Below are 27,225 nucleotides of genomic sequence, written 5' to 3' on the forward strand. Positions count from 1 at the left end.
ATTTTGTTGTTGCAAATCTGTATTTGTCGCTTGAAAATCTAACTATTTGCTTGAAAATGCAGCTGTTTTTGGTTGAAGTTTAATATTTTGTTTGAATTTTCGACCATTTCGTTCAAAATTCACATTTGTAGGTTGAAAATTTAATTATTTGGTAAAAAATTCCAGTTTTTTCTTGAAAATTCATCCCTTTTGCTTGATAGTTCAACTATTTGGTTGTAAGTGCAACTGATTGGTTGATAAACTAAATTTTGTTGTTGAAAATTCATTTTTGTAGGTTGAAAATTAAAGTGTGTGTTAACAAAATCAATTATTTTGTTGAAAATTCAACTATTTTTGTTAAGAAGTCAACTATAAGGCTCGAAAATTGAACTGCTTTGTTGAAAATTCGTCTTTTTAGATTGAAAATTCATCTGCTTTAGCAGAAAAGTTTTCGGTTGAAAATTGAATAGTTGAAAATACAACCGTATTTATTTGAAGTTTAATCTGCTTTGTTTAAAAATTCAAAAAACTGTTTGAACGTTGACCTATTTTGTTTGAAATTTGTTCCTTTTGCCTAAAAGTTCACTTATTTGGTTGAAAATTTAACTATTTGGTTGAATAATCATTTTTCTTGGTAGAAAATTCATCTTTTGGGAGAGAATCAAACTTTTTTGGTTTAAAATTCAACTATTATATTGAAAATTTAATATATCCCGACTTTATTCATATGCTCCCTACACATTAATTTTATTTAAAAGAAGTTATTGTCCCCGTTTTCGTCAAAAATCACTATTTCTCATTTTTTTTAAAAATAAATTTGGTTTTTCAAGTCGCTTTAAATAACATGCATGTATGTTTTACTTTATTTTAGGCGTTTATCAAATGAAATCAAGGAAAAAAATTTGAATTAAAAAGCGGGAGAGTGTGACGTAGTTTTTTAACTGCCCTTAAAAAAAACTTACCAGCCATGTAAGGGATTTCGATGAGCATTGCAGAGACAAGATAAACGCATTCGAGCAGTTCGAGATTGATGTGCATGTGGAAGGGCATTTGCCTTTGCTTTTCTATCTTTTCCTGTTCTTTGCTACGCTCGTGTTGACGCTGAGGCAACAGACCCTGAGCCAAAAGTTCCTTGACCTTTCCAGTCATCATCAGATCTACCAGGCAATTGTGAGCCTCTTTGATGTTTGCGTGACGAAAAGCGCAAAGTCCCAAGTGAGCCATTGTACGATTGTACAAAATCTGAAATCAGTTTCAGTAAAGAAAATGATACCTTTCGCATGTGAGAAAGTAAACAAAAAAAAAAAAAAAAAAAAAAAAAAAAAAAAAAAAAAATGCGCTGACTTTCCCCTGATTTTTCCCGAGCTACTTTTTCATTTTCCTCGACCATTAATATTTAAATAACAAAATTCTCATATTTAATATTTTCAATATAAAATCTAAATAATGTGCATTAGTAATGTGACTAATGTTCCTTTGAATTTAAAGGAATTTAAAGGAATTCAAAAGAATTTGTTTCATACACTTCAACAAAATTGAAGTTGAATTCAAAAGAATTCAAATGAATTGAAATTTTTTTTTAATTCCATTAATCCAATCCATTTTAAATCAGGCAGGTTATACGTATTTTCGTGATTTGTGAGAAAAATTTTTTTGCGGTGTTATGCGTATTTGAATTTTTGGTTTTGTTAAAAAAAAAAAACCCCACATTTTTTTAAAACTTATATAACTTTTGACCAAACTGAGATATTTCAGATTTCTTTCCAGATTCTGGTAGAGTTTATCCATTTTCTCGAAAAATCCACACTATTTTTTGCTAATTTTTTGTTGAATTTGTACTATTATACTATAAATAAAAAATTCTCTTCACTCTTGGCTTACGGAAATACCCACCATTTTTATTCTAAAAATATTTTAAATCAATATACTAATATTGAATTTTGATATTTTGTTAACATTTTTTCGTATCTATTGTTGTTTGCAAGAAAAATGCGAGTATTCGATTTTTGGAACAAAAATTCTCCTGACCACAAAAGTTATTTAGCACGCATAAAACGCACAGGGTATTTTTTTTCATGATAGTACAAATTTAACAAAAAAATGGCAAAAATATAAGTGTGAGTTTTTTGAGAAAATCTACTTTTATTATTTTCAGAAAAACCGCTTCCATTTTGTTAATTTTGAAAGCAGGCGATAAACTATACCAGAATCTGGAGATAAATTGGGGTTTTTTTTGAAAAACAAATCCAAAAATTTAAGGGAAATAAGAATAAGTCGATAAAATTCATCAAAATTCAGGTTGATTTTTAAGAAAATTCAAGAGAATTGGAAACAGTTAATAAATAAATTTATAAAAATTGAAGGGAATTAAAAGAATCTGATGAAATGTCTAACAATTCAAGGTGAGTTTGTACAACGTTAAGATAAATGAAAAAAATAATTTGTAATCCATTGAATTGAGTGAATTTATAAGAATTCCATGGAAATTAAAACAAAAATCAAGAGAATACCGAAAAATTAAAAAGAAGTCAGTATAAATTAGGAGGAATTCTTGGTAAATTTCAAATGAATTTCAAAAAAAAATTTTAAAATCTCTTCAACTGTTTGGAACACCACAAAATCCCTCATTTCTTATGAATAAATTCTTTGAAATCCACGAACATATTATAAAACCCCGTGAAATTCTATGAAATCTGATACTTCTTGAAATTCTGGAAAATTTATTTAAAATATCCTGACAGCTTTTAAAATCCTTTAGAATCATTAAAATCCTCGGAAATCTGAAAAAATCCATTGGAACCTTTTAAAATATCTTAAAACTTTCAAGAGTCTAGAAATTAATTCTATCTCTACCGTAATTCTAAGAGGTTTTTTACAACCGCAAACAATTTTTTAAAATTCTTTTAATAAAATTCCCTAAAACATTTTAAATCTTCTGAAATACCTTGAAACTTTTTAAAGAGCTTGAAAATTCTTTGGGATTTTCATAAAATACCCAAAATTCTTTCAAATCCTTTGGAATCATTTCAAATTATTGAAATCTATTAAAAATACCTTAAGATATTTCAAACCCTTTAAAATCTGTTTGAAATCTTTTAAAGTTCTTAAAAATGCCATCAAGTCATTCAAATTCTTTGAAAGCCCTTCAAATGACTGAAACCAATTGAAAATTTCTTGAAATCTTTTAAAATATCCTCAAATCTTTTAATTAAAATATGATAAAATCTGTTATTTTTTTAAATCCTGTAAAATTTATTAAAATACCTTTAACGCTTTTAAAACCCCTCTAAATCATTGAAATCTTTGAAAATTTGGTAAAAACCCTTGGAATCTTTTAAAACATCCTAGAACTTTATAGATCCTAAAAAATCGTTTTTTTTAATCTGAAATTCTAGGAAATTCTACAAAACCCCATGAAATAATTTTAAATCACTCAAAATCATTCAAATCATTGAGAATTCTTTAAAAAAATCGTATTCTCTTAAAAATGCATTGGAACATATTAAAATAATCTGAAATATGTCAAATCCTTTGAAAACTTTTAAAATCCTTTGAAAGATTCTAAAATTCCTTGGAAGTTTTATAATTACCCTAACATCATTCAAATCCTTTAAAAATAACTTCAAATTATTGAACTATATTAAAAATGCTTTCAAATCTTTTAAAATATCCTCAAATATGTTCAATATTTTCAAAATTTTTGAAAACCTTTGAAACATTTTAAAGCTTTTTAAAATTCCTTGGAGGTTTTTAAAATATCCTAAAATATTTTTTAAAAACCTTTAGAAATACCTTCATTTTATTGAAAAATATGAAAAATTCTTTGGAATCTTTTAAAATCCTCTAATATATTTCAAATTCTAAAAAAAATTTAAAGCTCTATAAAATTCCTTATAATTTAAAAAAGATATATGCAGAAATAGTTATAGACCTGAATTTAATAGTGGTTAACCGGTGGTTTAATTTATTGACTAAAAAGTGACTAAAGTAATATTTTAATTTTTTGAAAAACTTCTTCTTACAGAAATCACGGTTGCCGTTTTAAATACATTAAAAAAATTCCAGGTTTTCTCCCGGGTTACAAACATTTTTTGACGGTCAATTAAATTAAAAATTTTGAACTCTATAGCTAAAAAAATTCGATTCGAAGTATTAAAAACAAAGCTACAAATAATTAGAAGCAATTTTAAGCCAGAAAAATTAAAAAGTTGAACGATTACATTTTTTAAAAATATATGAACGGAACATTTCTTAAATTAGAATTATGTTAATTTAAAATCTTGCTCAAATTTTGAATTATTTTTGAAATTTTTTCAGGTCTTCTAAACATTTATTAAAATGATTTGAGTTTTTTCTGCAATTTTTTTTAAATCCTGCAAAACGAAAAATATTTCCTTAAAATCTTCCAGATCTATATTTTACAATTTTGCAAATCTTTTTAAATATTCTCTTAAAATAAATTTCTTAAAATAAAATCAGTTTCAATTTTCATAGGAATCTCAAGAAAATGTTTTTTTATTATTTTAAAGCCTTTCATATTTCTTAAAAAGCTTGTAAATTTTTTGTTGGAAATGTGAAAAAATCTATATTTGATTTTAAATTATGCCGTGGAACATTTTTGCATCGAAATTTCGGTAGGAATGGCCGGATTTTGTCAACACATATAAACACTTCGTTTAAATGATTTGAAATAATTTAACATTTTTCATTAATATTAAGTCTTTTCAGACTTTCTAAATATCTCTTCAACTTACTTGAATTTTTCTCGGAATTATAGGTGCTCAATAGTTTTTATACATGAAAGTTCGACAAATTTACTTGTAAATGACATTTTTTTCAAATATAACAATTAAAATTGTAACGCTCAAAGTTTAGTTATTTGATTTACAATTACTGACTTTGCATGAAAAATAAAATATTTCTAAATATCAAGCAAATGCTATTTTTCTTAATTACAAAATTGCAATTTTCCAAATTTTAGACTAAAACAAAATTTGAAATTTAATAAAAGCATTATTTTAAAGTTATTTTAAAATTGAAAATAGGTTTCTTGTATAACCAATTATTATTTACTTTTTAATTCTTAAAGCATAATTAAATTTTGTTGGTCTACTGGTCTAAGATTTAACAAAAATTTAAACAAAATTTAACACCTTATTAAACTCAATCACCTGGTCAAAATCTTAAAACGTCGTCTAATTATAATTAACAATCACATTTTATCGACGAAAAAAGGTTTTTTATCCACCATTGTCAATTTCGAAATCCAAAATGGAAAATGTTTAAGTGAATGGTTTTCGAATTACGAATTGTAAACTGAATAATATCATAATTGATAAAGATAAAAATTCAACTGATTATTAAAAAAAAAAAAAAAAAAAAAAAAAAAAAAAAAAAACTGTTGAAATCAAACTTGAAATCAAAAAATAAATTTACTGCTAGTTAAACAGTTAGAAGCTTCACCTGAGTAGCTGGATCGGAATGTTGGATAGTTTCTTGTAAATGAGACATCAGCTGAAGATCTCTAGCTTGGAACCAGTTGTCGTGTAACGCGTGGTGATAAATGTGCGACAAAATTGCACGAGTTCGGAGCCTGTCGGTTCCGTCATAAGCATAGACGTACTTGCACAGCTTCTCCATTACTTGAACGGATGTAACAACGTCAGCGGGAATCTCACCCTGAGAAAAAATATGCAATAGAGATTGGCATGAAAATAGGGTAAAGTAGAAATTTATAATTGTCTTCATCGAATATCATAGTGGTGATAAAACTTACATCATGTTGCTTGAGAACAGTGGGATCGAATTTGTAATAAAGATGCTCAATTTTGCGCATGTTGACTCTGCAAATTTCGGAAACGGTTCCTTTCCTCTCAAGATACTCCTGCACTTTGTCTATAATTGAAGCGACTTGCTTTTCATCCTTCAATCTGAACAAAAAATATCTCGATTAAAGTCTCGGTAATCGTACAACACAGGCCTCGTAGGCCCCATGGAATAAAATATAGGAACCAAAGGATACTTTTTGTCTCACCCTCTTAGGATACTTTTTTCGCGCTCCAAGGGTAAAAAATTCAGAATAACTTTATAAAACTTAAAAACAATTCAGGTTAAATTCCAAATAATTCAAATTAATTTGAAAAAATTAAAAAAATTCCATGGATTTTCGTAAAATTGGAATAAATTTAGAGGAATTTAAGGTGGTTCAAGGTAAATTAAAAAATAATTCTAATGAATTGAATAACTGAATTAAAAAAATTCAAGTGAATTAATAAACTTCAAATGAATTAAAAAATGCATGAAATTTCCAATAAATTCAGAGTAAATTAATAATATTTCAGGGCGAATTAAAAAAAATTTTCAAATCTCTTTAAATCCTTGAAACCCTAATAATTTCTAACCAAAAAAGTGACCAATGACTACAAAACAATTTGAAAAGAATTCAAATAAATTGTAAATAATTTTTAAATTCCATTGATTTCAGTGAAATTTTAGTGTATTTAGAGGAATTTAAGGGAAATGAGAAGAATGTTATGAAATTCATAAAAAATCGAGCTGAATTAAAGAAAAAAATCAAGTGAATTTAAAACAATTCGAAAACATGAAAAAATTAAAGGACATTAAAAAAAATTTAATGAAATGCCTACATAGGCTTCAAAAGGAATTAAACAACAATTTTTAAAAGATCCACTCAATTGAATAGAATTGAATGAATTCATGAGAATCCCAAAGAATTAATAAAAATTTAGGGTAAATTAATCAAAATTTAGGGTGAATTCCAAAAAGTAATTTAAAATCTCTTGAAATATTTGAAACCCTACTAATTTTTAACCAATAAAGTGACTAATGACTACAAAATAATTCAAAAGAAATTCAAATGAATTAAGAGATCATTTTTAAACTCGAACAAATTCCATCGATTTCAAAGTTAAATGTATTTATAGGAATTTACGGGAAATGAGAAGAATTTTATGAAATTGACAAAAAATCAAGCTGAATTAAAGAAAAAAATTAAGTGAATTTAAAACAATTCGAAAACATGAAAAAATTAAAGGACATTAAGAAGAATTTAATGAGATGCCTACAAAGACTTCAAAAGAAACTAAACAACAACTTTTAAAAGATCCACTTAATTTTAATACAATTGAATGAATTCATGAGAAATCTAAAGAATCAATAAGAATTTAGGATAAATTAATAAGAATTGACGGTGAATTCCAAAAAGTAATTTCAAATCTCTTAAAATATTTGAAACCCTACGAATTTCTAAAAAAAAAAAACTAAGGTATACGAACTAATTCAAAAAAATTCAAATGAATTGGACATAATTTTAAAAATCGAAAAAATTCCATTGATTTCTTTAAAATTTGAGTGTATTTAAAGGAATTTATGGGGAATGAGAAGAATTCTATGGAATTTATAAAAAATCAAAGTGACTTAAAAAAGAAATTAAGTAAATTGAAAACAATTTTTAAAAAATGACAAAATTGATTGAATTAAGGAAGTTTGAAATGAGTTTAGAAGAATTAATGGACATTAAAAAGAATTTTATTGAGTAGAATTAATTTTTTTTTAGAATAATTCAAAAGAATTTAAAATAGTTCAGGATAAATTAATAAGAACTAGGGGCGAATTTCAAATTAATTTTTAAAAAAATTTGAAAATCTCTTCAGATTTTTGAAACCCTACGAAATCCATTAAAATATTATAAATTTAGGATAAATTAATAAGAATTCAAGGTGAATATCAAATCTCTTCAAATCTTTAAACCATACGAAATACCTCACTTCTCCTGAATAAATTCTTTGAAATTTAGTACCATATTATAAAATCCCTGAAAATTCTATGACAATGTATTGAAATACCCTGAGGGCTTTTACACCCCTTGAGACCATTGAAGACCTCGGAAACCTTATAAGGTCCGTGGAAATTTTTAAAATATCTTAAAACTTGGTAGATCCTGTAAAATCGTTCCATATCTTCCCAAATTCTAGAAAATTTTTGATCCTCAAATATTTCAAACGCCCTGAAGTCCCTTTAAATTAATTAAATTAATTTTAAATTCCTTGAACTCTTTTAAAATTCCTTAAAATATTTTCAAGCGTTTAAAATCTTTTGAAATCCTTTTATATTTATTGAAACTCTTGAAAATGCAAAGCTTTTTGAAAAAAATACCATTGTATTAAGTAGAATTGAGTACATTTTTAAGAATTCCGGATAAACTATTAAGAATTCAGGGAGAATTCCTAGAAATAATGTCAAATCTCCAAATCTTTGAAACCGCAGGATATACCTCACTTCTCTTAAATAAATTATTTAAAATCCACCAAAATATTATTAAATCTTGTGAAATTATATGAAATCTGATATTTTCTGAAGCCCTGGAAAATGTATTAAAATACCTTGAGAACTTTAAAATATCTTGAAACCTAGGTCCTGTAAAATTGTTTCATACCTTCCGAAATTCTAGAAAATGCATTTTCGTAAAATATTTAAAATCCTTTGACCATTTTATCAATTTGTCCTCCGGGTCAATTAAATTAATTTTTAATAGAATTTTTTAATTCATTGCATTACGTATAACTGAGTAAATTTAAAAGAATTCCTAAAATTCAAAATAATTTAGGATAATTTAATAAGAATTGAAGGTGAATTCCAAATCTCTTTAAAAAACTCTACGAAATACCTTACTTCTCGTAAATAAATTCTTGAAAATCTGGTAAAATATGATAAAATCACGTGAACTTCTATGGAATCTGATATTTCGTAAAATCTTCAAAAATATATTAAAACATCCCTTGAGATAATTGAAAACTTTGGATACCTCATAAAATTCCATGAAATCTTGTAAAATATCTTGAAACCTTATAGGTCCTGTAAAATCGTTCCATATCTACCGAAATTTAAAGAAATTCTTTACCCTAAAATATTTCAAACATCTTGAAGTCTCTTCAAAATAATGAAATTAACTTTAAATTCTTCGGAATCTTGTAAAATTCCCTAGAATATTATAAATTCTTTTAAATCTTTTGAAATCATTTTAAACTCTTATAACTGTCAGAGGTATTTGAAAAAATATCATTGAATTGAAGAGTATATATTTTAGAATTCAAGTGAATTAAAAAAATTCAAAAGAATTTAAATGAATTCTGGATAAAATATTAAGAATTCAGGGAGAATTAAAAAATGCAAATATCTCCAAATCTTTAAAACCTTACGAAATATCTGATTTTTCTTAAATAAATTATTTAAAATCCACTAAATCTCCACTAAATTGCATCGAGGTGTAAACCGTTCATAAAGTAAAATAAAATTAAAAAAAAAATATATATATATTATTAAATCTCGTGAAATTCTATGAAATCTGATATTTTCTGAAGCCCTGGATAATGTATTAAAATACCTTGAGGGCTTTAAAATATCTTCCGATCCTTATTCTCAATTATTAAATAAAAAACGTTTTAACATTTATTGAAGTAAGTAGAAATATGTAAACTTAGAAGAATTTAAGTGAATCAAAAAATTGAAGTGAATTCATAAAACAAAAGAAAATTCCCAATAATTAAAAATAAATTAGGATAAATCAATAAGAATTCAGGATGTATTCCAAATCTCTTCAAATCTTTAAGGGGCAACACCACTCTAGGATTTTGAAAAAATCGATTTTTCTTTTTTTGTCCTAAACAATACTTTTTAATGTATAATTCTTTTCTTATAAAAAATTGACTGCTTACTTTTATGGGAAAAAATCGGTTGATTTCCTCAAAAGTGCACTATTTCTAGCAAATTTAAGTTAAAAAAAAACCTACGTAGTTCCACAGCCAATCTTCCGAAATTCTAGAAAATTGCTAATCCTAAAATGTTTCAATCCCCTTGAAATCCCTTCAAATTAATGACATTAATTTAAAATCACTTGAAAGCGTGTAAAATTCCATAAAATATTTCAAATCCTTTGAAATATTTTAAAACCACTGGAAACTTTTAAAAATACTCTAAAATGTTCGAAATCCCTTCAAATTAATTACTGGAATCTCTTGAAAATGTCTCAGAAAATTAAAAAAATACTTTGAAATATTTCAAAAGAAATCACGGAAAATCAGAAATAGGCACATACCTGAATCGAATAGTGATTAACCCTCGAGTTAATTTATTTAAAGAAACATGGCTGATGTAATCTTTACAATGTAGAAAAGTTACTTTATTTTGTAAAAATTTAATAAAGAAATGACATTTTTATCAAAATAATTTAAATTTCAAGCAAAAAAGATAAACGCTTAACTAAAAATATAATAATAAACTTTTCTATGAAAAAGTAATGTTAAAGAAAAAAGTTTAATTTTCGACAAAAAAAATTACTTTTTAAAAAAATAGTTGAGTTTTCAAAGAAAAAAGATTTGTTGTTCAGGAAGGTAAAAAAATGTCTACCAATTGTTGAATTTTCAAGACAAAAAGATGAATTTTCTACAAAGCAGTTAATTTTTCAAAAAAAAAAAAAAAAAAAAATCAAGAAAGGAATTACATTTTTATCCAAATAATAATTTAATTTCAATGAAAAAAGATGAATGCTTAACTAAAAATATAATAATAAACTTTTATATGAAAAATAATGTCCTTTGAAATTTTTTAAAACCACTTGAATGTTTTTTAAATATCCTAAAATGTTCAAAATCCCTTCAAATTATCCCCTGATTATTTTTTTTACTGATAATAGAGTAACTTACGTACCAAATTTTTAAAATAGGGTACTGTAGGGACCTTAACTGAATATAATATAATCAAAATTTTAAAAAAATGTTACATTACCTTTCGACGTATTCATTGCTGTGAGGATCGCATTCCTTCAAAAGTTTCGTAAACTCCTCGTCGAGTCGCTCCACCAAAGTGAGAACACATCCATGCATTTTGTAGGGTGGCTTCTCGTACTCTTCTTCTTCTTCAGAAACTGTTTCAGCGATCAGCAAATCTGGTGTGTTTAGTATCATGTCCAACATTTCAGAGATACGTTCAAGCAATCTATAGAAAAATATGATTTAGCTCTCAATTATTTAGTGTATTCAAATATTTTTTAAGTCAGGGTGGCTACTCAAAGTTAAAAGAAAATTCACGGGTGTAACCCGGTTTCCCAATCAAAAATTAAATTTTTCCCGATTGACAACGCGTTTATAATAATAATTCTTCAATATCATTTGCTTTATTATAAAATTTTGAAAGGAATTAAATATTTTATAACGTCAACGTAAAATATCTGATGTACATTATAGCAAAAGTGGATTTCAGATTTCACAGACAAAAATGGCTTCAAAACAGGGAAAATAGGGCGATTTTTCAGAAAAATATGGATAGGTAAATTATTTCTTGAATTTTCAATCAATAATGGCAAATTTTCTGCCAAAAAATATGACTTTTTAGGAAAAAAATTGAATTTTTAATAAAACAATTGAATTTTCACCCAAATAGTACAATTTTTTACAAAAAGAGATGAATTCTGCTTTAAAAATATAATAGCAGACATTTCAATTAAAAGAATTAATTTTTTACGAAAAAGATCGATTTAAAATCTAAAATGACGAACATTCAATAAAACAGTTAAATTTTGGACAGAAAATGATGATTTCTAAATAAAATAGTTGAGTTTTCAAAGCAAAAAATTTTTTGTTCAAGTAGATAAAAAAAAATAGCTACCTAAGTGTTGAATTTTCAAGCCAAAAAGATAAATTTTGTACAAAGCAGTTGAATTTTCAAGAAAAAAGGTAATTTTCTACCAACTAGTTGAATTTTCAACAACAACAAAAAAAAAACAAAAAAAAAACGATTTTTCAACAAATCAGTTGAGTTTTCAACAAAAATAATTATTTTTCTAACAAAACTGTTGAATTTTCAATAAATAAATTACATTGTTATACAAATAATTTAAGTCTCAACCAAAAGATATAATAATAAACTTTTTTATGAAAAATAATGTTCAAGAAAACAGTTAAATTTTCGTCGACTAAAAAAGATTACTTTTTAACAAAACAGTTGAGTTTTCAAATAAAAAAAGATTTGCTGTTCAAGAAAGTAAATTTTTTATCAATTGTTGAATTTTCAAGCCAAAAAAACGTATTTTCTAAAATGTAATTGAATTTTCAATCGAAAAAATTATTTAAAAAAAAAGTTGACTTTTCAACCAAAATAATTGTATTTTAACGAAACTGTTGAATTTTCAATAAAAGAATTACATTTTTATCCAAATAATAATTTAAGTTTCAACCAAAAAAGATAAATGCTTAATCAAAAATATAATAATATACTTTTCTATGAAAAATAATGTTCAAGAAAACAGTTTCACTTTCGACCCAAAAAATTACATTTTAACAAAACTGTTGAATTTTCAATAAAAGAATTACATTTTTATCCAAATAATAATTTAATTTCAATCAAAAAAGATGAATTCTTAACCAAAAGATATAATAATAAACTTTTCCATGAAAAATAATGTTCAAGAAAACAGTTCAATTGTCGACCAAAAAAGATTACTTCTTAAGAAAACGGTTAAGTTTTCAAATAAAAAAAAGAGTTGTTGAAGGTAAATTTTTTTTACCGATTGTTGAATTTTCAAGCCAAAAGAAAACGTATTTTCTACAACATAGTTGCAATTTCGACCGAAAAAAATTATTTTTTAAAAAAAGATGGGTTTTCAACAAAAAGAATGATTTTTTAACAAAACTTTTGAATTTAAAAAAAAGGAGTTACATTTTTATCCAAATCATAATTTAATTTCAATCAAAAAAGGTGAATGCTTAACCAAAAGATATAATAATACATTTTTCTATGAAAAATTATGTTCAAGAAAACAGTTAAATTTTCGACCAAAAAAGATTACTTGTTAACAAAACAGTTGAGTTTTCAAATAAAAAAAGATTTGTTCTTCAAGAAGGTAAATTTTTTTACATATTGTTAAATTTTTATCGGAAAAAAAATATTTTTCAAAAAAAGTTGAGTTTTCAACAAAAAGAATGATTTTATAACAAAAATGTTGAATTTTCAATAAAGAAAGTACATTTTTATCCAAATAATTTAAGTTTTAACCAAAAAAGATAAAAATGATCAATCAAAAATATAATAATATACTTTTCTAGGAAAAATAATGTTCAAGAAAACAGTTTAATTTCTGATACAAAAAATTAATTTTTAACAAAATAGTGAGTTTTCAAAGAAAATGTTTTTTTCGTCCAGTTAGGTAATAAATTTCTACCAATTGTTGACTTGTCCAGACAAAAAGACGAATTTTCAACAAAAACAGTTGAGTTTTTAAAAAAAAGTATGATTTTTAACAAAACTGTCGAATTTTCAACAAAGGAATTACATTCATTTTTATCCAAATAATTTAAGTTTCAAACAAAAAAGATAAATGCTTAATCAAACATATAATAATATACTTTTTTATGAAAAATAATGTTTAAGAAAACAATTGTGTTTAAAAAAAAGCGAATTTTTAACAAAACAGTTTAATTTTCCACCAAAACAAATGAATTCTGAACCAAGAATATAATAGTAGACTTTTCAATAAAAAAGAATTAATTCTCATTCAAAAATAGTTATATATTCTTATTGGGTTCTACTAATTCAGTTCGCATTTAAGCGAAAAAAAATCAACAAAACTAGGGACAGAGAAAAAATAGAGTTCTTTAAAAAGGGGAAAACCGTGAAGTCTTTGATGTAATAAATCTCAGTGAAAATTCTGTAAAAGGAAGTAGCTGATGTTATTTCAAAATATAAATTATTGTATATAAATAAAAAGTAAATTGCGAAATTACGAAAAATTAGTTTGTCTCGAAAAACGCTTTTTTTTGTGCAATTTTTATGAATTAAGCATCTCCAAATAACTTTATTTTTTGAGTTAAAACAAATGTCTTCATTTACATCTCCATAACAATTAATCTATTAATCAACGTAAATAATTTTGTTGTCTTCATTTATATTTGCAAAAAAAAAAATTAATTTTTTTTCTACTATAAAATTATATCCTTCCACGAATGAACAATTTTTTGTACCAATATTTAAGAAATAAATCAGTGATGAGGGCCCTTAATCGAGACCAAAAGGTCTGATTCAATGATAAATTTATTTCAATTTTTAGTAACCCTAAAGCCAATTTTCACCATCAAAAACGAAATATTTTCAAAACATTTAGAGTATCCCTAAATTATAACTTTATGATGCCAGTTATTAGTATTTAATTATATCTAAACAGTACGTTTTTTTCTTAAATATATAGTGCAAAAAGAATATTCATTTTTACATTTTACTAATATCACAATATTATTGTAATATTGCTAATGAAAATAAAAGATATTTTATGGAATGTTATTAAAAAAACTCACTTTGACCAGTACTCCGGTTTCATGGCGTCGGAAACTTTAGGATTATAATCGAAGATTGAGGAGACGATTGAAAATTTGATTTTAATAGTGACCGCTGGTCCAAGATTGTGTGTGTCTGATATCAATTGAAGTTCGTGAAGAAGTTCAATTTGCTCGCGACGATCTGTTCGCTTTTTACCGCGAGAAGCAAGGACTTCGGTCAGTTTCTTCAGAACAGCAGGCACATTGATTTCAGCGTCCTTGGCGAACATTTTCGGCTTCTCCGAAGGTATCGCAACTCCTCCTTTGACTGTTTCCCACTCGCCTTCACCATCATCCTCGTCGCGCTTCTTTTTCCTATCTTTATCTTTTCGTTTCTGCTCCTTCTTCTTTGTTTTATCTTCATCGTCTCCTCCTTCTTTATCGGTTGTTCTGTGAACAAAACAAATTAAAAGAATCAATTAAGATAAATTCCAATAAAAATTTAAGTTGATTATTCAAAAAGAAGATTTTATAGAGGGTGTTTACTAAAATCCTGAAAGAAATCCCCTGACAATTCTAGAATATGTATCAAGTTTCGCAAAATTATTATAAATATTTTTTTTTAGTTGCTAGGGATTCAAATAATATTTATACCAGCGGTAAATTTAATAATTAAATAATACTGAGAACATAATAATTATTTTCTTGAATTTGTCTCTAAAGATCAGAAATTTAAGTAATAATTAAAAAAACTTATTTTATCTGCTGAACTTAAAATTCAGTGTGTATTTAGGTAAAATTAATGTGGTTTCTATATTGAATATAAAGAATATAAGAATTTTCAACCAAAAAGATGAATTTTCCACATACAACAATTTTTTAAACCAGTGATCATTTGTCACCTAAAAGGCCGAATCATCAACTGTAATAGATGGATTTTAAACCAAAAAGACACTTTTTTAACAAATAAGTTTAACTCTCAACCAAGTAGTTTTATTTCAAACAAAAATATGAATTTTCACCTAAAATGGTGAATACTTCACTGCAATACCTGAGTTTTCAACTAAAAGGATCAATTTTCCAACAAGAAGATTAATTTTCAAACAAAACATGAATTTCTTACAAAAAAACATGAGTTTTCAACAAAATACGTGAAGTTTCAACTAAAAAAAGACCAATTTTAAACAAAAGACTTGAATTTTGAACTAAAAAAGAACAGTCTTCAACCAAAAATGAAAACATTTAAATTTTCAGTAACAAAAATTAATCTTCCACAAAAAACATGTAACCAATGTGATGAACTTTAAACCAAAATGATGAACTTTTAAAAACAGTGTAATTTTCAACGAAGTAGTTTTATTTTCAAACAAAAAGATAAATTTTAAACCGAAAAGATAAATGTTGGAACAAGAAGATGAACTTTTAACTGAAAAACATCAATTTTCAACCAAATAGTTGAATTTTGAACTAAAAAAGAATAGTTTTTAACTGAAACTGGAAAAATTAAATATTCTATTAAAAAGGTTAATTTTCCACTAAAAAACAGCAACAAATTTCCAGAAAAAATGATGAATTATCATCTAAAATGATTAATCATCAGCTGGAATGGAGGATTTTGAAACCAAAAAGATGAATTTTTAACATAAGAGTTTAACTTTTAACTAAGTAGTTTTATTTTCAACCAAAAAGATGAATTTTCAACTAAAATTATGAATATTTTAACTGGAATTCTTAAATTTTAAACCGAAAAAAGTCAATTTTCAAAAAAGAAGATTAATTATCTGACAAAAAGATTAATTTTCAGTTTAAAAAATTAATTTTCAACCAACTGATGAACTTCTAACTAAAGTGATGAATCCTAAACTGGAATAGTTGAACACTGAACCAACGAGATGAATTTTTAACTAAAATGATGAACTTTTAACTGGAATTATTGAATTTTCAAGCAAGAAGATTTTCTGCCAAAAAATACTAATATGATGAACAAAATTCATGAATTTTCAACTAAAAAAGATCAATTTTCAAACCAGAAGATTAATTTTCAAACAAACATTATTTTTTTTAATAAAAAAGAACAAACAATTTTTCAACAAAATACATGAATTTTCGACTAAAAAAGATTAATTTTAAATAAAAGACTTGAATTTTGAACAAAAAAAAAACACTCTTCAAACCAAAATGGAAACAGCTAAATTTTCAGTAAAAAAAATTAATCTTCCACAAAAAAATGTAATCAATGTGATGAACTTTCAACTGGATTAGATGAACTTCAAACCAAAAAGATGAACATTTAAAAACAGTGTAATTTTCAACGAAGTAGTTTTATTTTCAAACAAAAAGATGAATTTTAAACCGAAAAGATAAATGTTGGATCAGGAAGATGAACTTTTAACTAAAAAACATCAATTTTCAACCAAATAGTTGAATTTTGAACTAAAAAAGAATAGTTTTCAACTAAAACTGGAAAAATTAAATATTCTATTAAAAAGGTTAATTTTCCACTAAAAAACAGCAACAAATTTCCAGAAAAAATGATTAATCGCCAGCTGGATTAGAAAATTTGGAAACAAAAAAGTTAAATTTTTAACAAAAGAGTTTAACTTTTAACTAAGTAGTTTTATTTTCAACCAAAAAGATGAATTTTCAACTAAAATTATGAATATTTTAACTGGAATTCTTAAATTTTAAACCGAAAAAAGTCAATTTTCATAAAAGAAGATTAATTATCTAACAAAAAGATTAATTTTCAGTTAAAAAAATTAATTTTCAGTTTAAAAAATTAATTTTCAACCAGCTGATGAACTTCTAACTAAAATGATGAATCCTGAACTGGAATAGTTGAACATTGAACCACCGAGATGAATTTTCAACTAAAATAATGAACTTAAAACTGGAATTATTGAATTTTCAAGCAAGAAGATTTTCTGCCAAAAAATACTAATATGATGAACAAAGTTCATGAATTTTCAAATAAAAAAGATTAATTTTAAATAAAAGACTTGAATTTTGAACAACAAAAAAAAACAATTTTTCAACAAAATACAGGAATTTTCAAATAAAAAAGATTAATTTTAAATAAAAGACTTGAATTTTGAACAACAAAAAAAACACTCTTCAACCCAAAATGGAAACAGTTCAATTTTCAGTAACAAAAATTAATCTTCCACAAAAAAATGTAACCAATGTGATGAACTTTCAACTGGAATAGATGAACTTTAAACCAGAAAGAGGAAAATTTAACGACAGAGTTTAATTTTCAACAAATTAGTTTTATTTTCAAACAAAAAGATGAATTTTAAACCAAAAAGATCAATTTTCCATCATACAGTTGGATTTCGAACCAAAAAAATTATAATTTTCAACTAAAATTATGAATATGTTAACTGGAATACTTTAATTTTGAACCGAAAAAAGTCAATTTTCAAATAAGAATATTAATTAACTAGCGAAAAGATTAATTTTTAGTTTAAAAGATTAGTTTTCAACCAAACTGAACTTCTAATTAAAATGATGAATCTTAAACTGGAATAGTTGAACTTTGAACGAAAAAGATGAATTTTCAACGAAAATGAAGAACTTTAACTGGAACTGTTGAATTTTCAAGCAAGAAGAAGATTCATTTCTACCAAAAAATTATAATGATTAACAAAATACATGAATTTTCAACAATAAAAGATAAATTGTCAACCAAAAATTGACTAGTTAAATTATAAGTTCAAAAATTAATTTTCAAACAGAAATGAATTTTCAAACAAGATGATAGAGTATTCAATTAAAATAGTTACATTTTCAGTTAAAGAAAATTAATTTTTAAAAAACAACTAATGCTAAAAAAGTTATACTTTAAATAAATTGATGAATTTTTAATTAAAAGGATGAATCTTTAATTAGAATAGTTGAATTTGAAACAACAGAAAACAAATTTTCAGCTGAAATGATAAATCTTTAACTAGAATAAGTTAATTTTCAGTGAAAGAACTAACAAATTTAAAAAAAAAGTTAATTTTTCAAGCAAAAAAATCAATTTCTAATATATAAGCTTAACTTACAATGAAGTAATTAAATTTTCATTTAAAAATATGTGGATTATGAACGAAAAAATTAGTACATAGTTGATATTTAAACCCAAAAATATTTTAATTTATAATAAAAATCAATTTAATTCAACCAAAAAAGAGGAGTTTTGAATATGAGTTGAATTTTTAACAAAGAAATATTTTTCAGTCAAGATCGAGAAAAAATTCCAAACTGTTGAATTTTCAACTAAAAACGATCAACTTTCAGCCAAAAATAAAACAGATAAACTTTCAGTTAAGAAAATTAATTTAAAAAAAAGAAAAGGATTTTCAACAAAATAGTTAAATATAGTAATATAAAGCCACTTTTATAATTAAAGAATCACTGCTATTCAATTTTATATGGCAATTAAAAAAAAAAAAAAATCATAAAACACACTTTCGAGCAAATGTTTTGACTTAAAAGTTTTTTTTTGACATTTCTAAATTTTTCCAGGTTATACTAAGAATGAACTACATACTTTTTAATGAAACGTTCACGAATGTTCTGGTATTGGCCTTCGTCATCACTGCTTGTGCTATCACTGTCTGAATCACTACCCCAGTCGGAATCGCTTTCACTTCCCTCATCTCCATCTGTTGCACCTTTCTGCAAATTCAATAATTAAAAGCCTTTTCGTCTCTTTCGATATTAAAAAAAAGGTATTTTAAGGTACCTTGAATTTGGAAACATCTGGCACAGGTTCTACGCTAGACTTCTTGAAGGCAGCAGCACGATCTTCATCATCGTCAGACTCTTCAGCATCTTCAGCTGAAAATAAATGTTTGTTTTAAATAAATTCCGGGGTAACCGTTTTTATTCACAAAAATATTGTCTGGAATTCCAAAAATAGTTAATGATGAACGGCAGTTAATACAATGACTTTCTTAACTGAAATGAACGTTATTGCATTTTTTTGCTGAAATAAAACGAGAAGGGAAAACAGGGTGTCTAGTGATCAGGAAACTTGAAATTCCGGGTTTTTACCGATCACATTTTTTCCCCGGACCAATTTTAAAGATTTCTTTTTGAAATTTGTTCCAAATTACCGCACAGGAATGAAAAATTTAACGTAATATACATTTAAAACATTTCTGTTGTGGAAAAAAAAACAATTCTTTATTTATTGTAGACTGAAGTGATAAAAATTAATTTATTGACGATTGCTCAAGTTCTTTTAATATGAATTGTATGAGAGTAGAGTTCTGATCCGGTTATATTACTTTAAGAACGGTAACGAGAATGAAAATATTACCGAAAATATAACCTAGAAATAAATTCTCTGAGAATTTATGGGAATCTCGGAATTTATTTTAATTAATAGAAAATTGCATTTTTTCGTTCACTTTTCGGTTGAAAATTCAACTCCTTTTTTGAAAGTTTGTTTTTTTATTTTAAAGTTTACCTGCTTTAGCAGAAATTAAATCTTTTTTTTAATATAAAAATGCAATCGTTCGGTTAGAAATTAAGCTATTATACTATTTTCTTGAAAACTTAAATCTTTCGCAGAAAATTGACTTTCTGTTTAAAATTGATATTTTGGTGTTGAAAAATGAACGGAAACATTTTCTGTATGAAAGTTCCACTCATAAAGAAAAAATTTGTTTTTTATTACAAATTCATCTGTTTCAGTACACAATTGATCTTTTTTGGATAAAAATGCAACAATTTTGTAGAAAATTCAACCATTTTGTTAAAACTCATCCTTTTTGGTTTGTTACACAAATTCAATTTTTGATGTTATTGAGTTAACTGAATCTTTTTTGGATGAAAACTCAATTTATTTTTGTAAGAAAAATTCTTCTGCTTTAAGATAAATGTAATCTTTTTGTATAAAAATGCAACTATTTGCTAGAAAATTTAACAATTTTGTTTAAAAGTCATCATTTTCAGTTAAAAATTCGTCTTTTTGGATTAAAAATTCAATTTTTTTTGGTATAAAATTATTTCTTGTTAAAAAATGCATAGTTTGATCGTGAAAACTCGACTAAAATCTTTTTCAACAGAAAATTCAACTGTTTTTTTGAAAATTTATCTTTTTGATTTAAAACTTCATCTGTTATAGGAGAAATTTCATTTTTTGTATGAAAACGCAAATTTTTGGTTAAAAATCGTTCTTCTTTGCTTGATAATTCAACTAATTTGTTTAAAACATTTGGTCAAATCGCTTTGTTAAGACATCACATTTTTTGATAAAGATTTATATTTTAAGTTGAAAAGTTATCTCGCTGGTTAAAAGTTTAATTATCTTGTTATAAATGAATCTTTTTTAATCATTTTTTTTAACTACTTGAGTCAAAGTTACATTACATTGTGAAATTTTTTTTATTGAAGGCTTATGCCTGATTGAAAATTTAACACTTTAGTGGAAAATACTTTTTTTTTTGTTTAGAATTCATTTTTTAACAGAAAATGTAACTTTTCCATTTTTTTAAGATTGACATTTTTTAGTTAAAAATACGCGTTTTTTGTTGTTAAAAATTATTTTTTAGTTTTGAAATTTCATTTTTTTTCGTAAAAATGCATCAGTCTCGTGGAAAATTAATTTTTTGTTGAACAGACATAGTTTTTGTTTCAAAATTGAATTTTTGTAAAGAAAATTTGTCTTCCGGTTTAAAGGTTCAATAATTTAGATAAACTTTTATTTATCTTTTGAGTGGAAAATCTTTATTGGTTAGAAATTTGTCTTTTCGGTTTTAAAATTCTTTTTTTTTGTTGTATAAATTTCATTCTTTTTATTAAAATATAAACTATGACACTTTTCGTTGACAATTTATCTTTTTAAGTTGAATATTCAACTATTTTGTTAAAAATTCACTTAATTTATTGAAAATTCCAGTATTTTGTAAAGAGTTATCTTTTAAAGTAGAAAAAAAATTTTTTGTTTGAAATAAATTAATACATTTGAAAATTTTAAATTTGTATGTGCAACACTGTTTTATTCCGCTTATAAAATATTTGATGTTAAAAATATCAGAAGATTAAATTGCTGGTATTTGAATATTAATGATTTGAAATGAAAAATTATTTAAAGAAAAATCAGAGAATTTTGAAAATGTCACACGGGAGCAAACTTTGTGGTTCGAGTTTCAGTCTAACAGTGTTAAATAATTAATGAGCTACTGCTTGCATATTTTTAATTCCTGAATATGTCTGAGCTAGAAAATAATTTATATTCAACCGTTGATACAACCTGAACAATAAAAATATTTTTTTAAATCATAAATTCTTACATTCTTTTAAATTCTCCTAAATTCTGTCATATTCTCGGTTATATAACCCGAACTTAAATTCTTGGGAATTTAATAACTCTATATGAGAGTAAACATTTTTTTTTTCTTAAAATAGTTAAAAGCTATCGGAATTCTCTAAAAAATGAGCAAAAATCAAGTAATTGTGTCGTTTTTAAAGAATATTTTGAAAAAGTAGTACAAATTTAAATGTTTTCTACAAATTTAAATAAAATCTAATGCATTCAACCTTTTTAAACGCATCCTTGGAAATTTGCGAAATATCCTAATAATAAGATTCCTGAATTGGAAAATTCCTGAACAGTTTTTAATATTGCAGAATTTAAAAATTCCCAAATAACCAAATTTCCGAGAGAAGATTGCCGAATTATAAAATATCCAAAGTAGAACATTCGTAATATACAAAATTACTGAATTTGAAAATTCACAAATTTAAATAATTGCAATTCTTGAATGAGTATTACTCATTTTTTTTAAATATGATAATCAAATATTTTTATTAAAAAAAAAACTATTTTTAATGTTAAAAGTTTGTAAAATTATTGTTTGAATTTAAAATGACAATAATTGGAAATATTATAAACTGTTCGGAATTCTATTATTCGGGAATTTTCTAGTTACGATATTTTTCAATACGGCAATATTTTGTCAAGAATGTTCAAATTCGGCAATATTATAAATTGTCGGGAATTTTTCAATTTTGTAATTTCACAGTGTCGGGATTATTCAGTCATCCCAATTAATCATGACGTTTCTATCAAATTCATTAAAAATATAATGTTCCTTAAATTTTTATGATTATTTTCCAAAACTATTTTTGCAATATATTCTTAAATAATTGACCAAATTGTCAAATAAAGTAGAAAAAAGTATATTTTCCGATAGAAGAAAAAAATTCTCGATCCTAAATAAAATTCGCGGACTTTCCCCATTTTATCAGTTTCAATAGATACCCCAATAATAGTTTACAGATATTTTAATATTCGACCCGATCCATTTCAAATGAGTCACAGAATTTGTCTGTGAAAAAATATGTTGTTTTTAGACAAATTTGGCAAAGCATTTTTACTCAAATTTGAGAAAAAATTATTTATTTAGAAGTATTTAGACGGTTTAAATTATTACTCTTGATTAAAGAATTTTAAAAAATTCTTTAAACGTCAGTAATTTTAAATTGAATTTTCTTTTTGGCGTGACTGTAAAATTTAATTCTCAAATGACCTGATTTTACTCTGACCAATTTTTCATTTTCCCTGGTCATTCACATTTAAAGACCAGAACTTTAATCTTATGACATTTTAAATATAACACCTTATATGATTGGAATAACACAAATTTAGACTAAAATTAAAAAATGTATTATTCTTGAAGGTTATTTAAAGTGCCTCTTTTAGAAATTTCCTGAATTTTGCAATTTTTTTTAAATCCTTGACTGATCGCAAGATTTGTTCCTTATAATAAGACCAATTCAACAAAACATTGGAAAACAATGGTTTTTTGTAAAAATATACTTTTTATATTTTTAAACAAATCGCTGTCAGTTTATTAATTCAGAACTGTTTGCTGATTTTCTTGCGGAAAAGACTGTAAACCTCTCCAGAAACTGAGAACAAAATTTGTTATTTTCCATTGAATATTTTTCATTAAATATCTGGGTTAAAAAAAAATGTTTTTTTTTTCAACTTTAAATATGAAAAATATTAATCAATGTATCCTGGCAAATGAAAAAATTATTGATGTCCTTTAGTGAAAAGTTTTCTCTAATTTTACAACCTTAAAGATTAACGGTTTTATAGGTTTTTTACTCAGTGAGACATTAAAAATATTTCAAAGATCCCTATTGGCGATTTTTCAAACCATCGACAAAATTTATCAATTAAAACTTTCCAGTATCCCGGTCCAGCGACCACCTTGAAATCAAGTTTATACCTTTCTCATCTTCTTCATCATCGTCCTGGTCAGGATTTTCGCGGAATTTAGCAATGTCCTCTTCGAAATCTTTGTTATATTTACGAAGCTTCTGACGCAAAGAGGTCAGGGACTTAGAATTGTTCTTAGACATATTTTTACGTCCTTCGCGATCTTCCCAGACTTCGTTGATAAAGTCTTCCATTTCCACCAAACATCGTACGTAGAAACGAGGCGTTTGGCCACTTTCTTCCTTCATTACGACCGGCAGTGCCTTTTGGTACGCCCGCTGCAAATCTTCGAAACCTGATAGAAACATATTTAAATTAATAAAATATAAAAGATTCCAATGGATTGGATAAGAGGCTTGAAGAACAGGGTTGTGACAAAATTCAAATTACAAAAATCCAGTACATTTCCAGGATTTCCAGGTCAATTTTTGAAAAATTCTAGGAAAACTTTTGAAAATTCTATTCAAAATTCGAATTTAAATCAATTTCACAGCCATGTAATATTTGCGAGATAATTTACAGGACAATTCTTGTACACTACCGGCGGGAATTATCTATACACTTTTTTTTTAGCTGTTGCCCCTTTATTTTTATAATATTAAATTGTTTTTTTTTTTCACGTACCACGGGTACTTTTTGTCACATTCATAGGGTACTTTTTTCGGACTCAAAGAGTAACAAATAAAGAATAAATTCACCAGATTTGAGAACACTTTAAGTTACATTAAAAAAGATGCAAAAAACTTGGAAAAATGTAAACAAAAATAATTATTTCCGTAAAAACGGGAACGAACTTGATGAAATTTAAAACAAAGGAGAATAATTCGATGAAATTCATAAAAATTCAAGGTGAATAAAAAAAAAAAAAACAATTTAAATTCATTTCAAAATATGAAAGAATTTCATGAAATTCGCTAACTTTGAAATAAGCTTTACAGAGTGGCCCTTTTAATCGACGAAATAAATTCCCGATCATTTCCGAGTTCGCAAACATTTTCCACAGTCAATGAAATTTAAAAAATGGAACCCTAAAGCTAAACAATTTTCCAATTGACCTTATAAAAACTGAGTTGTAAATGAAAGCACTCAAAGTGGAACTATTGAATTTTGAAGTTTAAAAATTTTAATTTAAAAGTTTTTAATCATAAAATGTTGTATTCAAATGCTCAATAATTTATGCGTATAAAATTGAAGGTACTAACATTTTTCAATGTAACAAAATATAAATCAACCTTATCATGTTCAATGCTCAAAATAAAAAAATCAATCAATGAACTTTCAAATATTCAAAATTATATAATTTTAGGGAATTTTAAGCTTGAAACATCAAATACAGAGAAATTGAAAAAATTTTAACTTAACACTTCTTAAATTATAAATTCAATTATTTTCTTTTTAAATAGTTTAAACATCCTTGGAAAGCTTCAAAATTTTATTTCAAAATCTTGAGAAATCTAGAAGTTGTTTCAAAGTGGTTTCAAAATTTAAAATTATTTTGGAAATTTTTTCAGAACTTCAAAATATCTGTCAAAATGGATTGAATTTTTTCTATAATTTTCAGAAAATTCTGCAAATTTTAGAAAATTTCTTTACAATTTGGATGTATAAATAACAATTGAACATTTATTATTTGTAGGCGAAATTTGAGTAATTTTAAGAGATATGTAGAAGTTTTGAAAAGATTCAAACTTATTGTATACATTGAAATGATAGCCTAATATAAAACAAAATGCAGATTTTCGCAGATTATTAATAGAAAAATTAGATTCTTTTCAAGAATTATGAAAGGCTTCAAAAGAATAAAAACATTTTCTTAAGATCCCTAGGAAAATTAAAAATAAGTTTTTATTTTGAAACATTATTTTAAGAGAATATTTAAAAAGTTTTTGAAAGATTTAAACAAAATTTTCAAAAAAGATTCTACACGATTTTAAGAAAACTTTCTAAAATTTGCATGATAATTTTTAACCTTTTTAATACTCCTAAATATCTCTTAAGATTACTCAAATTTTTTCTACAAATGTTCATTTGTAAATTGTACATCAAAATTTAACAATTTCAGTTACAAATTAAGTATTTTTGAAATACAACCATTAAAATTGTAACGGTTCCAGGTTTTCTATGTCAAAAAATTCAGTTAAAGATTCTTTACTTATAAATATTTTGTTTCAATTTACTTGTCTTAAATAAAAATTCAAATATTGTTAAATATTCAATAATTAATCTTTTTTTTAAATTAAAAATTTCAAATTGAATGGGTTAAAAATGGAATATTTTATACTGAAATAATACTTTAAATTTAATAAAATCCTTTAATTAAGAATATATTATTATGAACTTATTTTTAAGTTGAAAAAAGTTTATAAACTTGCAGTTCCACCTGCACATTTGTTTAATGACTAAGACTTTACAATTGTAACCGTTTAAGTTTTAACGTTATAATCTGAAAATTCTTAAATTTTGAACTGGTTTAAAATCGTTTTGTTCACTTTTTATTACTTAAATACAGATAAATTAAACAAATGTATTTATTTATTAAATAAAGATTTTTTTTATCCAAAATTTTCAACATCAAAGGCTTTCTTTTTTTATTTGTGTAAGTCTTTAAGAAAGAATTTTAAAATTCTTTAAATTAAAAATGTAACCTTAGAAATAAAAATTTTAAATGGAAAATTTTAAATTAAAAAAATTTTGAATTACGCATTGTAAGCTAAATAATAGCATAATTTAAAAACATAACAAGTCAACTAATTATTTAAAAACTTTTGAAATCAAACGTGGGCAGATTTATCTTCTACAAATTTGTAAAATTCCCGGTCAAAAAAAAAAGATCACTGTCATTTCACGGTCTCAAAAAATTCCCGGTTTCTCGGTCAAACAATTTAAAGAATCAAAATAATTTGATTGTTAAATTTTGAGTGCATTTAGAGAAACTTAAAAAAATGAGTAGAATTAGATGAAATTCATAAAAATAAAACTCAATTTAAAAAAAGCAATCAAGTGAATTTAAAACAATTAAAAAATACGGAAAGATTAATTGAATTAGGTAGAATTAAGTGAATTTAGAAGAATTCAAAATAATGTAAAAGGATTTAGGATAAATTGATAAGAATTGGAAAAAATATTTCGAAGTCTCTTCAAATCCTCGAAATCGCTAATGCCTTGTGAAAAATTCTTTGAAACCCATTAAAATATTAAAATCCCTTTAAATGATTAAAACTTTTGGAAATCCCTTAAAACTGATTAAATCTCTTGAAATTTTTTTGGAATCTTTTAAAATACCCGAAAATATTTTAGTCCTTGAAAGCCTTCAAACTACTGAAATAAATAAAAGAGTTCTAGAATTTCTTTGAATTTTCCTAAAATATTTCGAATCCTTTGATCATTGAAACTAAATTAAACTTAAAAAAAAAATTAAAATCCATTGAATAAATTCTTTAAACCCTAATAGAATCTTATAAAATTACGTGAAATTCTATGAGGATATTTTCTGAAATTATTGAAAATTTATTAAAATACATTGAGAGTTTTAAAATCACAAAAAATCATTGACATCCTCGGAAACCTTATAAAATAACACGAAATACTTTAAAGCTGTAAAATCGTTCGATACCTTCAGAAATTGTAGAACATTTTTCATCCCAAAATAATTCAAAAGCTTTAAAATCACTTCAAATTAATTAATTAATATTAATA

At 24.8% G+C, this 27,225-nt stretch overlaps 1 protein-coding gene across 2 annotated transcripts in view; it reads right to left on the reverse strand.

The window, feature by feature from the left end:
* LOC117168871 (eukaryotic translation initiation factor 3 subunit C) overlaps window positions 1-27,225 on the reverse strand; it is a 48,007-nt gene that overhangs the window by 13,021 nt on the left and 7,761 nt on the right. For both annotated transcript variants that reach the window (XM_033354757.1, XM_033354758.1), the window contains exons 4-11: window positions 23,540-23,824; window positions 19,036-19,130; window positions 18,841-18,968; window positions 14,343-14,753; window positions 10,783-10,992; window positions 5,756-5,909; window positions 5,443-5,658; window positions 942-1,221 (exon numbers count right to left, since the gene is read on the reverse strand). In XM_033354757.1, coding sequence (XP_033210648.1) covers window positions 942-1,221; window positions 5,443-5,658; window positions 5,756-5,909; window positions 10,783-10,992; window positions 14,343-14,753; window positions 18,841-18,968; window positions 19,036-19,130; window positions 23,540-23,824 — 1,779 coding nt within the window. The remainder of the gene's footprint in view (window positions 1-941; window positions 1,222-5,442; window positions 5,659-5,755; window positions 5,910-10,782; window positions 10,993-14,342; window positions 14,754-18,840; window positions 18,969-19,035; window positions 19,131-23,539; window positions 23,825-27,225) is intronic.

The sequence above is a fragment of the Belonocnema kinseyi genome, chromosome 3, assembly GCF_010883055.1.
Source record: "Belonocnema kinseyi isolate 2016_QV_RU_SX_M_011 chromosome 3, B_treatae_v1, whole genome shotgun sequence".
Classification (NCBI taxonomy): domain Eukaryota; kingdom Metazoa; phylum Arthropoda; class Insecta; order Hymenoptera; family Cynipidae; genus Belonocnema; species Belonocnema kinseyi.